Consider the following 18012-nt stretch of genomic DNA (forward strand, 5'->3'; position numbering starts at 1 on the left):
AAGACAACGATTTTTTTATTAAAACCGTTGTGTTTTTTCTTTTAACAATTGTTTCTACGACAAATGGTTGTCTATTAGCGTGTTTTTTTGGACAAACGACAACAATTTTCTAAAACCATTGTGGATTAGCGTGTTTTGGACAAAGAACAACGGTTATCTTAAACTGTTGCTATATTTAGCGACGGTTTTGATCGTCATTTTTAAATTAGCGACAATTTTACAAAACTCGTCGCTAACAGCGACGGTTAATTAAACAACCGTCGCTAATTGTGAACCGTCGCTATTTAATAAACAAAAACCATCATAAATTGTCTATAAATATCCGTGTTTTCGGTCCATTTTCTTCACACGATAAATTTTTCTCTCTTAGACAATATTAATTTTGAAATATGATAAGTTTTTTCGATTCAATTCTTGGTAAATTTTCAAGTGTTAGTTAAGATCATGAATATTATTTATTTATTCAGATTATAAGTTTTTTTTGGATATTTATTAAATTCTAAAAATATTTTTTTTATTTTACGTAAAAACATAGCGACAGATTTAGTCAAAAACCGTCGCTAATTGACGACGGTTTAGTCAGAAACTGTCGCTAGTCATAAATCGTCATTAATTAGTCAAAAATCGTCGCTAATTAGCGACGGCTTTGTCAAAAACTGTCGCTATTGAGCGACGGAAACCATATCCTAATTAGCGACGGTTTTTTTTTTTAGGATAGCTATGACAATGGATTTTATCTGTTGTCGTTGAACGCACTTTCAACAACACCCTCAATTACAACAGTTTTAAATGACCTAATCCGTTGTCGTTTAGCGTTTTTCTTGTGGTGAATGTATCATCCCTTATCTATCTCCTTGGATAGATTTTCAAATTTATCCCTTTTGCTAGGCCTGGAAATTCGAATTCCAGATCTAATTTTCCAGCATCCGGTAAATTCCATATGTGTATCAACATTATCTCAATCTTGTACTTTTGTCTTGTATTTTCTTCCCAAATTTTGAAATTATGTACCATAATTTTTGAAATACACATGTTTATATCCAATAGCTCTTAAAGTCTTGGATCTTGGCATGTTTATTTATCACCCAAAAAAAATTTATAGGCTTATCATAGAGTTTCGAATTCCATGAATATTTTTACATTAGGATTTTATTATCTCACACAACTTTAAATATTATGGATAACTTTAAATAAAAGATATAAATAAAAGATATTGGATAAACTTGGTACAACTTTAAGTACAAGAATAATAAATCAAGTTTTTTAAAATTCGTGGGTTATACATTGAATTTGACTATCTCAACTGGAACACATAATTCAATACATGTGTGACCCTCTATAGTTTAGAGATACAGCTAGTCGTTGATTCACTCAACGCATGTGATTTGAGACAACATGTGTCTCTTATATGAGTTTACTCCAATTAGCCACATGCCTTAAATGCATCAACCTCCCGATCACAAGAATGTTAGAACTCAACTATGATAGCACTCATTGGATCATGATAAGTGCGTATAATAGTATCACATCATGATCCTATAGGTATCACTGATAGTGTCCGCAAAAACCATTAGACTATGGTTAGTATACAGTATGGTCCCTTCAACACATATCTCTTGATCAAATCTAAAATCAATTATATATCGAGAGTGCATATGAATTCGATAACTATATACTCTAATTAATCACAGTGGCATCGTATGTGCAACTATGTAACCACTTTTCTCTAAAGAACATTCTTTACGCTGGCTATATATTTCTTTCACTATTAATTCATCATATCATATATGATATTCATGCTCATAGGTGAGCGGAAAATCCCTAACTACAATGCATCAGCTCCTACGTATGTTGGAACTATACTCAATCTCGTCACCTGATGATGCTCGTGGAGTCAATAAAGGAATCAAAATGCAATGCTAGTCCGTACAATCTTCATGTTGTTCCAAGTCAAAGGACTAACGATGTACAACCATAACCGCGTAATTATCCACTCGATAAGTGATAACCACTTGAAAAGTGCGAGAGAGAGTTGTTCAATATAATTATCATATGATCATTCATCTGCATGTTTAGACATCTCTGGGGCTATACGAATGAAACATGGTCTCACTACTCTCGAGCTCGAGCGACCTTTATCTTTATTTTAGATGGTTGAATCGGCTAGAAACATATTTAGAATATACAGTAACTTAAAATGAATCTCACGATCGCCATCATATGTATGATCTCATAGTAACATAGTTTATTGAAGGTTTTTATACATGCAACTTGTATGATTATATATGTATCTTGTATGAGTATACAGATAAACTTAATGTCATAATTGGATAAAATCATAAAATATTATTAAAATAAAGATTGTTTTTACACAAAAGTCAATAAAACTCAAGACACAAGTTGACTTATTTAACATCTACTATAACACAAGGTGTATGTGTTAGATATATTAGTTTGATGATGAACTTATAATCCATTTTTTTGTTCTCTCGCAGTCTGCATCACTGTATCTGTCGGGAATGACTCCATGCAAACATCATGGGGCACTGGATATCTGCTTCCAGCTTTCCATTTACATCGGAATCTTAGTTGTTTATCATTTGAACTATGCCATAGAATCACCCAAAAATGGGTGGCGTGTAATTCTATGGCCCACTGCGTTACCTGAGATGATCTTTATCATCGGATCGTTGTTCCTCCCAGAGACACCCAACTCACTTATCGAAAAAGGTAGGCCAAAGGAATCTCGAAGGATATTGAGAACCAGGGACGTAGCCAGAAAAAATTTCGATCCTGGGCTGAATTAATTGGAAGGAAAACAAAAACAAAAACATGGCAACAATCATCGAGAAACCAGAAGTTGCACAAAAAAATGAAATCTGGAAACACCCAAAATCGACGTCCTTAAAAACATATACCACAAGCAGCAACAATCATCGAAAAATCAGCATAAATCCGAAGCAAACAACCAAAAATAACAAACCTGAAGGGCAGCGCGCGGAGCAGAGGATGAGATCATGCGAGGATGAAAGTGAAGGAACTGTACACGCACGTACAGGAGGATGCTGAAGTGAAGTATTAGGTTTATGGGCCGGGTGGGTTTTGGGAATATATATGTGTATATATTAGATTTTTACTTAAATTTAAAAAGTGTATTTTAATTCAATAAATTAAATTAGAATTTTAGTCTCCTTTTCAAATTAAATTATATCTTTAAAATGTTATTTTATTTTATTTTTTTAAATTTGTGGGCTAAAATATGGACTAAAATGAGCTAAAATTTAAAAAAAAAAAAGAAAACTCAATCTATATTTTTAAATAAGTCCAAAAATCAAGCCTGAGCTGAAGCCCACCCCAACCTTTGGGGTGGCTCCGTCCCTGTTGAGAACTATGAGTGGAATCTACTGACATAAACGAAGAATCTAACGATTTAGTGATGGCTAGTATCGCATTCAAGAAAATATAGCATCCCTGGAACAATTTGTTGAAAAGGAGATACAAGCCACAACTTGTGTTTGTTTTTTTTGTTCTGTTCTTCCATCAACTCGCCGGAGCGAATCTCATCAGGTTATATTCACCTGTTCTTTTCGAAATTATTCGGTTTGGAAACAATTCCCCATCGTTGTTATCTTTCATGTCCAGAGCTGTGATCTTTATTGCCACCATTGTATCCACTAAATGCGGAAGGATCGGAGATTCATGTTTATCCTTGGTGGCAGCTAAAAATGTTGATCTGTTTGGTAATATGTGATTTGATCAATCATTAAATTCTTTTTCATTAATGAAATTTGTATCATTTGAGATAATTATGGTAAGCATCGGTTCGAAGTTTGGAGTGGATGGGAACCCTGGTGAGCCGGCAAAAACACACACATTAACTCTTCTTAAAGCTAGTCTCTGATGTTCCTCTTTTTACCATGCTTCTATTAATGACTCTTTTCGTCATCGAACTCCTCCCGGAGACGATGGGCGTTCCTATAGAGAAGATGATTGATATTTGGAAAGCCTACCCATAGAGACGAGGAAATGGAGGATGATTGGGGATTTAATATGAGAACAAGGCCCTAGTATCAAGGTCAAGTATTAAGTTTTCCTAGTTTGAGCATGATTTGATTTTAATTTAATCGAGCCGAATGATAGTTAAAAGGAGAAAATTTGTGTGAGACGGTCTAACGGGTCGAATTTTAAGAGACATATCTCTTATTTGGATCATTCATGAAAAAGTTTTACTTTTTATTGTAAATATCAATAGGGTTGATCCGTCTCACAGATAAAGATTCGTGAGATCGTCTCACAAGAGACCCACTCTAGTTAAAATAATGAAAAACATACTAAATTTAAGGTGAAATCTAAATATTTAATTTTGGGTGAACTAAATGACCTCAGAAATTTGTTTAAGTGAAGTCTAAAAAATAATATAAAAGATTTTATTTTATTAAATATATTTTAGAACTTTTTCTTTCGTTTAATCTTTTTTGTTAGGATTTAGAATTTTTATTTTTAGTGTTAGTGACTTGAAATGATTTTTAGTAACACAAAATTGGAATCCAATCTAGTTATAATATGCCATGATATAGCATCATATAAGAACCATAGGTTACGGGTGTTCGAGAATAAGTTGTCTTAAAACGAGTTTCTAAAATTGTATTATTAGGAAATTAAACGTATGAAAAGTTTTCTTTTAAGGAATTTTTTTTATTATAGTTGTCACATCATATAAGTCTTTATGATATTTGATTTTTGAATAATTATGAATATTTTAAAATGTTAAAATATATAGTATGGTAATATTATATTATTTAGGAATATAAGTTCTCGAATCAAAATTTATGATTATGTTTTTTTTTAACTCCCAGTCGAAAGAGATTTTCTATGGAAAAAACTTTTAACTATGCACATCAACCCCTCTCAAAACGGTACGTTAAATTTTAATCCCGTACAACTCAAGCAAAAACACTCAAATAATAATCAGATATGATATCTAATATTGCAGAGGATTTTGGTTTATTATACCAGGAATTTCAATTTTTTATTGGATAACAAGTAGTTTTGAATTTCGTGATTTATTTAAAATATTCAATATTACAGAATTGCTCGTACACCCTTCAGACAAATTCGAATGTGGTCACGGGACGACATTGTCACATTCAACATAATATCACTCAACCGCTGAAGCATTGAGCATCCGCGAGGTTTTGAGTTGGCTTAAAGAGCTACATCTTTCAAAAATCTTTTGTGGAATCGGATGCACATGTGGTTACTAATGTTTTGAAGAATCCGACATCTGATATCTCTAGTAGTTTGGGCTTGATATCGGAAGACTAGAGATCTATATTCTTGTTTTTTTTTTTTTTCTCGCCGGCCGATCGGCCCGCTAGTTCTATGACTGGTCGGAAAAGCAGAGTTATTCCTTCCCCTTCCTTTATTTATGATGTAGTAGTTTCTGATTCCTAATGGTAAAGATTATGTTTGTGTTTCAAAATTTTCGTGTATTTATTTGTTCGAATAGTTTCGCAAATATATTTGAATCTTTCGTAGCGAACTTGATCGAAATTTTTTAAGCAATTCGATTGTTGAATCGAATTCAAGTTTTGATTTTTTTTTTTTTTCATATGCAGTTCATTTAGGTTCTTAATTTTTAGAATGTGATTTAATTTATCACAATATATTTTCGAACTTGAGGTATGAGATCTACGATATTTGAATGAAATAGTTATTCCCACATCGGTGAATGATAAATCGCCAACCGAAACGTGTTTCTATAAGAGCGAGGTGTACTCGTTTGCTTGCGGTTTAAAAGGGTCGGTTGGCTAAATATGCCATGCTAGCCTCATGGGGTTAGTGCTGTATGGCTATCAAGACATATGGCCGACACAATTTCTGGAAAATCCATAGGGTTGGTCCTTTGGCCGACCCTCCAATACTATTGTAATAATTTTGATTATGTATTTTACCAAAACCAAACGAAAATCTGTCATTTGATTAACTTAATTACTGTTGAAAATAGTTCATTTATCTAAAATTTCAATTAACCCTCCAATACTATTGTGATCATTTTGATTATGTATTTTTTTCAAAACCAAACGAAAATCTATCATTTGATTAACTTGATAAAATAAAACTCCTGTTGAAAATAGTTCATTTATCTAAAAGTTCAAATTAATTGATTTACACTACTTACAGGTTATATTATGATTTTATTATATTTATTTCAACTTATAATTTCCCATAATAACATCTCCATTTATTTACACTGTTGTTTCAATTTTCATCAAATTTTTTTAATAGCAATTCACCAATTTTTTACTATAAACTAAAGATTAAATTGTTACAAACGTGCAAGACATGGTCAAGGACAAGTAGGGATGGTAATTTTACCGGGTGTTCGGGTTTGAAAAAGACTAAATTTTTCGTAGCGGATATGCCCCCCGGATAATAGAGAAGGAGATTTCTCAAGTAAAAATTCGGGTATGGAGATTGTAACAAGGACTTTAGTCTCAGTAGCGACGGAGATGAAAAATCCCCGATTAAAAAATGCGTAAATCGGGGCAAGTATGAAAATGGGTATTGGATTCGCATCCCCGCCAAAACCCGTCCAGTCCGTTGACAGCCCTAGTGCATTATATATATACTAGTTACTATGTGCACGCGATGCGTGTGTACAGTCTTTTTTATCATTATCGATTGATTAAAGTGAAATTTGACAAATCATGGAGAGACTAAATTGATATTTGAATTGTTGAAATAAAAAAAATAAAAATAAAAATGTGTTTTGAAATTTGTAGAAAAAACAAAAAAAACAAAAGTGTAATATTAGTATCATATAAGGGTAAAGTTGGAAGAAAAATTTGGTCTCCTTCCCAGGTGGTTACTATCATGCCCTCAACCTTAATATTATAGAATACTAGTTACTATGCACACGCGATGCGTGTGTGTACAGTCTTTTTTATCATTATCGATGGGCTAAAGTGAAATTTGACAAATTATGGAGGGACTAAATTGATATTTGAATTGTTGAAATAAAAAAAATAAAAATAAAAGTGTGTATTGAAATTAAAAAAAAAAACAAAAAACAAAATTGTAATAATATATATATATATATATAAAGAATATTAGAAAGCCCAAATTTGTCTCAGGGGGCCAAAATTGTGGTATTTTAAAACTGGGCCGAAGAAACTTTAAAATGTAAATCATTTTAATATAAAGTTGTTTATTTACGTTTACAAATTCAAACCTAATATAATTAGATCTTTAGCTTTGTTGTATTAATCAGATAAATCAATTAGTCCAGATAACACATTAGAGTTATTTGATTAGTTCAATAGAAAAAACACAAGAAATAAAAATGTTCCCTTGCTTTGATTTATTTGGTTAATTGTTCGATCTAAAAAAAAAATTAAGCATATTTTTAATAGATTAATTATAGATATATCAATATAAATTAATCGAATTATCTAGCTAATCAATTTCATAAATTTATTATAATTCCAAATTGTCACGTTAATAGTCCAATTTGTTAGCTTTGACTAATAATTTATTTTTGAAGGAAACTTTCTACATAATAAAGTGTAATACAATTTTGTTTTTTTCTTGCTTTATTCCATTTTCGATCGCTCTTTAACTTTGCTTGGCATCTATATTTTTTGCATGGGTACACACTTTCAAGTTTTTAAAGAGTGACCTTTTAACAATCGTGAGGAACACGTTTTGATCTCTTTCAGAAGTTCGTTAAAATATAGGAAAATTGTATTAATTTTTCGCTCGACATGTTTGTCTCTTCACCATTTCGATTTTCATTAAAAATCGACTGCCATAATCGATTTACCACACAACTGCGTTAGGGTTTTGAGTAATTTAATGATTTCCAAAATCATATGTATATATAAACTACGTCTAATATTAATCTATATCACATATTTAACATGTAGTAGCTACCCTTTTCTCCTCAAGACATCCATTTTTTCCCTTAAAAAAACCCGATTAATTTAGAACTAAATAAAAACTCAAAAATAAACTTTGATATATACAGATTTACCGGTATAAATTAATAAAGGAAGAAAGTAAATAACAGTGGTTAGGGTTTGGTTAATTTAATTCAAAAGCTTTACCAATTTCTTCATCGTCAATATTAAAATATTCGGGCATAAAAACATTAATCACCTAACCCTAACTGCAGTCTTGAAATAAGCCCTCCAATTGGACTCCACCAGACGAGATTTACAGATTGATTTTGCACTTTTCTTGTAAGTGGCAACATAATTAAATACTCACACAATTAAGTAATTAATTTCATGAATAGTGAAGATTTAGTTATAGAAAACTTATTAGTATTTTTAAATAAAAAAAAATTCGAGAGATTTATATAATTTAAAGAAAGACTCGAACAATTTGTTTTATTGTATTTTCCTAAAACCTAAATTCATAATTTCCCATCCTTTGATCGGTAAGTCTATGGTATCTTTATTACCAAAAAAATCAAAATTTAAAATAGCTTACAATGAACTTTTATAACAACTTGGATTAATCATTTTCATAAAACAAAAACAAATCTTTCATCCACGTAATACATTTATGTATGTTTTGAGTGTCTTTTACACGTAAAATTCAAATATTTGATCGGCATCATGTATAGTTACATATTCCATTCAAATAAATGAATATCATATTGTTTTTATTTGAATGAGTCAATTATCAAAGCAGACTCGAAGATGACCACGTAAAATCATATTCCGGACATCATCATCAACATGACAGGATAAATGGAATATTTCCCATAGAATTTGTACGTAGTTCACAAGTTAATTTGGAACTATTAGAAGACAACTTAAATCAAAATTTTAATGATTAATTAATTAAAATAAAAAGTTTAGTTGTCAATTTGTTATAGTTCTTCCAATTTGTCATTTCCCTTATTGTCTTGGCATCCGTTTATCAAATGTCATTAAGAAGATTTGTCTTTGACTTAAAAATAAAAAATAAAAATAAATAAATAATTAAAAAAATCAACAACTCCAACTAGTGAGAACTTTTTGACATAATTACCTAAAATGTTGATAAGTTCCCATCCAACAAATTTGTATTTTTCTTGTGTGATCGATGAGTATCGTTGGAACCCATGCACCTACTTTTCAAATGTTGAAAGTGAGATTACTCGAATGAAATTTAGTAATGATTGAGAAAGTTAATTAATATATCTTTAGTTATACGGATTTCAAAATTTTCTATTTGAATATAGAAAAAACCTTGTTGTGGTTATAATGTACAAATTGATTTACAAAGTTAGAAATATTATTTTGGGTAAAATATTTATTCATGTTCGGTAGAACAATCGAAACGTGAGTCTTGAGTTGTTGAACGATTTTAAAGATTTGAGTTGGACTATTACCATCAGCTATTACTTTTGATAAAATGGCAAGCGTTAAAATTTATAATTGATATAATAACCAAAATCACGTATTCGATTCTCGTTTATTGAAAAAGTGCACTTAATCACAACTTTTAGTTAAATTGCAAACCTTCCGTCCTAAAAATTATCTAAAAGATTTTATGAATACATTTTATGCCTCTGAAAACCATCATGATACCTAGAATACTTGACAAATGACAAAAAATTATAACAGGTTGTTACGATCCATCAAAAAAGAATTTCTAAACAATATAAACATCAAAATAATATATTTTATAAACACAAAATCTCCTATAAAATGGTCTCACGGATCAATTTTTTGGATCACCCAAGAAAATATATTACTTTTTATGACAAAAATATTATTTTTTATTGTAAATATGGAAATGGTTGACACATATCACGAATAAAGATCAATGAGATTATCTTATAAAAGACCTACTTAAAGGTGGGGAAAAATACCAAATTTTCGTTATACTGAGATTACCATACCGAAAAATACCGAATTTATCGAAATTTTTGGTATACCGAAATTTTTCGGTACGATATGATACTGATACCGAAATATTTGGCATGGTTACGATATGAAATTTGAATTTTCGGTATATATATCGAAATACCAAAATAATATATCTAAATTTAAAAATATATAATATTTTTATATAATAAAGTTAAAATTTTAAAAAATATAATGTATTTTTTTATATAAAATGATATATATCGATAACATACCAAAATAAAGAATTTAACTTTTTTTTGGACTCATTATGTTAAAATAGTCCAAATCAAAGTTCGGTGAAGCAACACAACTCATAGTTGAGAATTTAAATTGTTAAGAAGTCTTATCTTTGTCGCCTAACTTTACAGCTAGCTAGAGGACTAGATCCTGAGCCTCGACTTGTTAAAAATCTGACATGCTTTAGAAATCATAGGACCTCAGACATTGTTGAAAAGATAGCACATGAAGGAGTCGCACATGTTACGGTTAAAGTTTATTGGTGTTCATTGATATCATGGATCTCCCGACACATGTTGCGGTTGTTGTTTATTGTCTTGATGGATTTGTTTTGTATATATATTTAATGGTCTCTTTGACTGTCTTGAGAGATTTGTTTAGTGTTGGTGATCAATGACCTTGAAATTACAAGAGATTGATTTTTTATATATATACTTTCGATATGACGGTATTTTACCGATACCATATAGAAACTTCAGCATACCGAATTTTCGGTATACCGAAAAGTCGATACGGTAACAATATAATAATTTTTCTCATATCGATATTTTCGATATGGTATACGGTATCCGAAATTTCGATTCGATATACCGTACCGACCACCTCTAGACCTACTCTTTTTAAAAAATGTATGGTAGGCCTATGATAATTTTATACAATCTTCAAATTCAATAACATATTAAAACTTGTATATATGAAATTTAAATCTCTCCACATAGTATGGACCAAACCTAGAGTAGAGATAGGATTGACTAGTCCGCCACTTGATGCAAGAAAATCAATAGACTTGCAACTTTTCACATTCGTTTGGTGTTTAGTCCTTCTGTTCTTAATTCATACAAGACAAATATTCTTTTGCGTTCCCATATGCCTTACTTACTGGGGAATTAAGAGTCAAATGTGATCCCAAGTCCACAAAAAATCTGCTCAATTTGCATATTAGTCTGGTAAATTTGTCTATATAATTTTTTGGTATTCTAATTGGTTGTTTTTTTTTTTTTCCGCATTCTATATAATTTTCACTATTGTAATGACATGGCGACATATATATTAGTAAAGTTTCGGGTCTTGTCATCAGTATTGAGCACAATGTTAGTACTCCAGCGAAAATCAAATTAATTGTTTGAATAGATCCTTTTATTTCCCTAAAGATCAAATTTTGAGTGGTTTGGTGATCCAATAACTTATATCTCATCTTTTCATACGATTTTTGGAAATTTCCCATTATCTCTATATATTATTTTAAGTTTAACTCAATTTCTTGTGTTCGTGAAAAGTATTGAATATTTACATTTTGTTTTTTTCCTCTGAAGAAATGTTTACTTTGACGGTGGAAAAAGTCTTATTTGTGAGCGTCTAACTCATCAAAGTTTAGTATCAATTTCATTTTGAATCCGTTCATTGATACTTGTCTTGTACTTTCCGACAACCATTCTAGAATGTTTTGGCTTTAAACATTGATGCAACGTCTATTATTGTTCTTTGACTTGGCAATTGCTTTTGTACCTTTGTGCACAGCTAGATTCTATTGAATAACCTTGTCGTGTTCTGCAAACTGATTGATTTCTAACTAATATTCTAAACTGGTAAGTTGAAATAGTCTTGTTCTAATGAGGTGAAATCAGTTGGCTCGTCAGTTGAACTGATTTCATTGATTCAGTTGAACTGGTCAGCTGGGCTCTTATCAGTTGAACTCTTCATTAGCTGGCCGGGCTTCTGAAGATTTTATGCTGAACCACCTACCAGCTGGACAATCAGTTGAACTGGTTTAATACGATTAATCAGTTGGTACTTTCATTTTGCATTCTTTGATAGCTTCAGTTACGTTCAGCTAACTGTATACTTAGGTAAATTCATTAGTAACAAAATGATAAATTTTGTTAACATCAAAATCAAGCAAGATTGGAAATATGAAATGTTCCAACATATCTTACTAGGAAATAATTTGTTTACTATTTTCAGTGACATAATCTATACTATTTGTTAAATATCAAAATCTTAAAGCTTCGTCATTTGTTTTTTTTTTTTTACAAATATTTTTTATTAAAAAACAAAATTATACATACGGTTGGAGGAGTACAATAATTGTATCTGCTAAAAGAGAAATCGACGCAAGACATTTGAATTGTTGCGTGATTTAAAATATTTGAGTTATACCATTACCATAAGCTATAACATTAGGTAAAGTGAAAAACACTCGATCCCACAGTTGATAGTTGAGCTAAGGTGGCGTGTTCGATTCTCATATATTGCAAAATGTTTAATTTTTGGGAGGAAGATCTTGGGGTGAAATAATTTTGTTTTTAAAAGAGATCTCGACACGTGACGTTTATGTTGTTGTATGATTAAAATGTTTGAGTTAAATTGTTATCACCAGTTATAACTTTTAATAAAACGACAAGTTCAATCTTACATATACAAACACAAAATTATTTAAAAAAGTTAAATATAACAAGTATTCAATTAAATAAAATTAAAATAATTGAAAATGTATTTATTATATATATATATATATATATATATATATATATATATATATTTTGTTGTAGTTATGACTGTGTTTTATTTTTTGAGAACTCAAATTTTATACATATTCAATACTTGGCAATAAATTCTATAAGCAAGCCATTACTTGTTAGGTATTTAAGTTATATTTCACCAACCAACAAAAAAGTTCAAGCTTCTGTTTTAATTTATATCTCAATAATTATGTACAATACTAAAAATTCAATAATAATTTAAATATTCACTTTCTCATCAGTGCGAACTTTACTACTTTGTGGAATGTATTTCCTATAGTAATTAGGTGGCAGAGTTATAAGGATATAAATAAACTAAGTCGTTAGTGAGCTATTCGAATTTCGGTTAGATAAAAATTCGTTTGAGCTCGTTTAATTAGCATCGTTAAGATAAACGAACCAAACTCAAGCTTTACAATATTCAGCTCATTAGCTCGTGAACAAGCTCGTTAATAGACTCATTAATCAACTATTAGATAAAAAAATTTGATATTTGATTTATCGATTTTATCCTTTTTTATGAAAAACATGGAAAAATCTATTAAATTTATTTATTAAAATAAATTTACAAATTTTAATTAGAATATTATATTTTCTCTAAATATATAATTTAGTTTTTAATGCATATTTAAATTTATAATTTAAATTTATTAAACTTATTTATGTTCATTAAAAGTTGAATAAGCTCGTGAACCATGAATATATTAGATAAATAAAACTCGAGCTTGACACGATTATAAACAAGTCAAACTAAAACATTCAAAAGTTCGACTCAATTCGGTTCGATTACATCTCTATATAGTTAAAATATTTAAATCATATATAAAAACTACATTCGGATCGCTCTCTTAGCATATAAAAACTCATATTTTATAATCTGTCTACAAATAATGGACTACCTAATAATTTATAAAAATCTAACATATTTTATCGACTTTGATGCTAAATAAAGTATCAATATGACATAATAAATAATTTTAATTCATATCTAAACACAACTTATTGTACTTCTATTTACACACATAACAACCAATATTAAAAAGCTTAGCTGTCTTGCCCATCCAATTTCTTTATGGATTCATCAATGCATTGTTGACCAAATATCTAAATTTTTTCTAGCTAATTTTTTGACCATAAATTTCAAACTTATTTTGGTAAATCATCTTCATGACTTGTTATGTTTGAAAAATAAAATTATGGTGTGTGTTTTTTTTATACAATAGGGTGAAATATTTATCTAATTTATATATAAATATAGCAATATTAAATAAATATCTCGTACAACTGATGATATTAGAACTCAAGACCACTAGATTTCGAGTCTCATGTGAGACTTCTATCTTTGAGTGATTATATAAAAAACACAAAAACTCATATAAGACACTTTCATTGATCATTTTTATGATACATATCTATTTGAGTCATTTATGTAAAAATATTACTTTTTATTTTAGATATAAATGTTGAACAGTTTCACGAATAAAAATCTATGAGATCATCTCACAAAAATATTAAAAAAATAGATATTTCTTTAGTAAAATATTGAATTGAAAAATATCGGGAGAGCCTCTACTTCACAAGATGGGAGATTCACAAGTTGCTATAAAAATACTAAAAAAATAAAGCTTATAATTAAATATTTTACAAATATTATTCGGACAAGATTCATTCTTCTCATAAACTCGGGTCCATTCCCTTTAACTGCTCCTCCTTTTTCTCTTACGAAATAATCAGCACAAATTCCTTCAAGACTTCCTTTTTACAGTCCAAGAAACAAAAATTAAATTACATGTTTATGTTCGAGTGATACGTATAAATCAAACTTTAGAACTCACACACGGCATTGGAATATAGTCCGTCGATCGATTCCGCTGCTTTTTTTTCTTTTTCTTTTTCTTCCTCTGTTCTTTTCCTTCCATTCTTCTTTTCACTCCACTGTTCATCAATCGAGTGGAAAAAATATGCAGCCGTTCAACACGCCTACTCGAATTGCGCCTACGTTTTGCACACTTTCTCCTTTCGTACCACGCGCATTTTGTGTGTCTGGGCTTCTTGTTTCCACTTTTCATGGCAGATATATGATGACCCTTTTGGTTTCTTGATGCATTTTTTATGATTGATTGGACTCGGTGTCGAGTGGTAACTGTTTGGTGGTTTTTTTGAGTGCTGTGCTTTGACAGAATCCCATTATGCTGTGGTTATGCGATAATGGCGAGATCTGAATTGGGATTTCGCATTAGAGTTGGCGGAGGGAGGTTGCAATGGTGGCGGAGCCTTGGATTTTGAGAATGGGTAATCAGGTCAGTGACAAATTAAAGCATGCTTTATATGTTGAGAATTCGACAAAATCAAATAAGAAACATGGGGCTACAGAGAAGCAAATTATTGGAGTACTGTCCTTCGAAGTTGCTAATATGATGACTAAGATTATTCATTTATATAAATCTTTGACTTATAATGAGATTCTTAAGCTTAAAAATGAAATCTTGAGATCGGATGGGGTGAAAATCCTTGTGTCCAGTGATGAGAATCTACTTATGGAACTGGCCCTGATTGAGAAACTTGATGATTTGAATAGGGTTGCTAGTGTGGTGTCTAGGCTAGGCAAGAAGTGCTCCATCCCAGCTTTGCAGGGGTTTGAGCATGTGTATGGAGACATAATTTCTGGGGTGATTGATGTAAAGGAGTTAGCGTTTTTGGTCAAGGACATGGTGAGTATGTCGAGGAAAATGGAGCGCTACGTAAAATCCACGGCTAGTTTATATGGTGAAATGGAGGTCATGAATGAGCTGGAGGTAGCCACCAAGAAATTTCAGCAAAACCAGCATGAAGAGAGTAGGAAAGCTTTTGAGCAGAAGTTGATGTGGAAGAAACAAGATGTGAGTCATTTGATGGACATCTCACTTTGGAACCAGACATATGACAAAGTTGTAGAGCTGTTGGCAAGAACCATATGCACAGTTTATGCACGGATGCTTGCGGTGTTTGCAGATGTTCATCGAAAGATGGATGATTCTGGTGTTCGCAGTTCCAGGTCACAGGTTGGTTTAAGTGGAAGTTTTCGCAGCATGAAGCCAGAATTTGGACAGAAATCTGGTCCTTTAGAGGTTAATCGAGAGGTTCAAACAGATGCTGTTCTGCAAAAGTCAGATTCAACCAATACTAAGTGCTTTCGCCATTCGGGGTCTATCAGAAAAGATGGATTGGAGAAGAAGACTGTAACTCATAAGCCCAAAGTTGGATTGCAGAAAAGTGGTTGCTTGCATGGTATTGATGATTTTAGTTTGTCATGTGGAATGGGACCAGGGAGGATGTTCATGGAATGTTTAAGTCTGAGCAGTTCTGTTTCGAAAGCTGATGATGGCGATGATCAAATTAGTCAAATCTTTGGCCATGGTAGTGACATAGGTGGTATGAAGGAAGAGCACGCCAGTCGTTTAGTTAACTTTGGTCATCTCAATAACAATGACCCTTTAAACAGAGAACAAAGATGGCTGAAGGGCAGTTTATTAAATGCCACAGGAATCAGAAGCAATAGTCAGTTACAGGTCTATGCACTCCCAAGTACTGTTGGAGGATCTGCTTTAGCCCTGCACTATGCCAATGTTATAATTGTCATAGAGAAATTGCTCCGTTACCCACATCTGGTTGGTGATGAAGCTAGAGACGATTTGTATCAAATGCTTCCGACAAGACTAAGAAAGACTTTGAAGACAAGTTTGAAGTCTTATGTGAAAACATTGTCTATCTATGACGCACCTCTAGCACATGACTGGAGAGAGCGTCTAGATGGATTGCTTTCGTGGCTTTCCCCGCTTGCACATAACATGATCAGATGGCAAAGTGAGCGGAACTTTGAACAGCAGCAAATTATTACTAGGACAAATGTTCTTTTGTTCCAGACGATATATTTTGCTGACCGAGAAAAGACAGACGCAGCCATCTGTGAGCTACTTGTTGGATTAAATTACATATGTCGATACGAGCAACAACAAAATGCGTTGTTGGATTGTGCAAGTAGTTCTGATTTTGAAGATAGCATGGACTGGCAATTGCAATTTGATTCTCCACTTCATCCTTGATTTTATCAAGGATTTGGTTACACGAAGATGGTGATAATTTTCTTGAACTTTCAGCCCTTATATGATGGCGAAAACTTAAGTTCTTGTGATGTCCCACATTGGAATTGAGAGAGGTTTTATTAGTTTTACGAATTGGTACAATGAGCTTCCCCAGCAATTTGAGAACCTTGTTTGTAAAATGAGTACAAATGCGATAGTTGCCAACGATTCTCATTACACGAGAGTCTTGCATGAGGTCCTGCTTCTTTGGCTAGGGTATGGCTACTTTACAAGTTGTGGAATACCATGGTTTTGGAATTGAATATTCATACTATCCAATAACAAAATAGGCTTCATTTTTATGTATTTCATAGAGAAGCATCACAAGTCTGACTCCGTATGTACCCTTTCATATTCTGAATTTATGGTTATTGAAATTTTCTTCTAGTTTATAAGATTTGTCTATAATGGTTTTTTGTAATGTTCACGTGAAACTGAATGTGATCATACTTTCATGGTTAGAAATAAACTAGACAAGAAAATAGCAGTATATATGCTGATTATGGAGCAAGTCAAAATAAGATTATGCATCAAGACTTTAATATTTTCTGGTACAAATTACTCAAATGTATTCGAAACCAGGAGATGTTCACTGTTTTTCACTTGTGGCTAGTCATTTTAACCAGTAGTTCTACAATATTTTTCACACGATGCTGACATGTGCAAGAATTTACAGCAACCTTTCTGGCGAAGTCCCTAATTTTGTGCACGTCTCTTCAACAAATTTCATGAACCCTTGTTCATCCAGCCACGTGCTTCTTGACTGTCGTCAATACTCTTGATCGACCTTTTTCGGTTACCCTGTAAAACTGTTCTTGGTGGCGTTGTTGTGTATTCTGCTGCTTTTGGAGGACTGATAGACACCCTTTTCTTTGGTGTTTCTTAGTCTGTCTTCAGCTATGTGACGCATTGCGTGTTTTTAAAATGCCAGGAGTCAAAATTGTGCTTCATTAAGGGGGATAGAGTATGATAGAGCGGTCTTAACCTTTCTAAATCACATGTACATTGCAATATATTGGATATTTCAGCCTCTTGTTGCTACATTTCCTGTATTTTTGTGTTTTGTGATGCCTGCCTACCGGTTTTTTTTAATCTTTTTGATTTTCTTCACATATTGTTCCTCTGTTGCTCATCGGATCCTAGTTAACTTTCTTCCCTTCAAGTATAGCTGCCAGGAATTTGTCAAGATCATTTCCAGGTACAAAGTTTTTTATTCTGAGCTCCTGAAAC

At 31.7% G+C, this 18012-nt stretch overlaps 1 protein-coding gene and 1 non-coding gene across 2 annotated transcripts; both read left to right on the forward strand.

Annotated features, from left to right (window-relative positions):
• Positions 1-5794: 5794 nt before the first annotated feature.
• On the forward strand, positions 5795-5920 carry LOC142552465 (U11 spliceosomal RNA). The gene has a single exon (XR_012821794.1). It is a non-coding gene; the product is annotated as a U11 spliceosomal RNA (small nuclear RNA).
• An 8419-nt stretch (positions 5921-14339) lies between these two features.
• On the forward strand, positions 14340-17082 carry LOC142551259 (uncharacterized). Its single transcript, XM_075660393.1, has one exon. The coding sequence runs from the start codon at positions 14923-14925 to the stop codon at positions 16741-16743; it is 1821 nt and encodes a 606-aa protein (XP_075516508.1). The 5' UTR covers positions 14340-14922; the 3' UTR covers positions 16744-17082.
• The last annotated feature ends 930 nt before the right edge of the window (positions 17083-18012 follow it).

The sequence above is a fragment of the Primulina tabacum genome, chromosome 7, assembly GCF_025594145.1.
Source record: "Primulina tabacum isolate GXHZ01 chromosome 7, ASM2559414v2, whole genome shotgun sequence".
NCBI classification, from domain to species: Eukaryota; Viridiplantae; Streptophyta; class Magnoliopsida; order Lamiales; family Gesneriaceae; genus Primulina; species Primulina tabacum.

What these genes read in the sequence shown, in the direction of transcription:
- LOC142551259 (XM_075660393.1), top strand. Translation starts at nt 14,923, where the DNA reads ATGGTGGCGGAGCCTTGGATTTTGAGAATGGGTAATCAGGTCAGTGAC.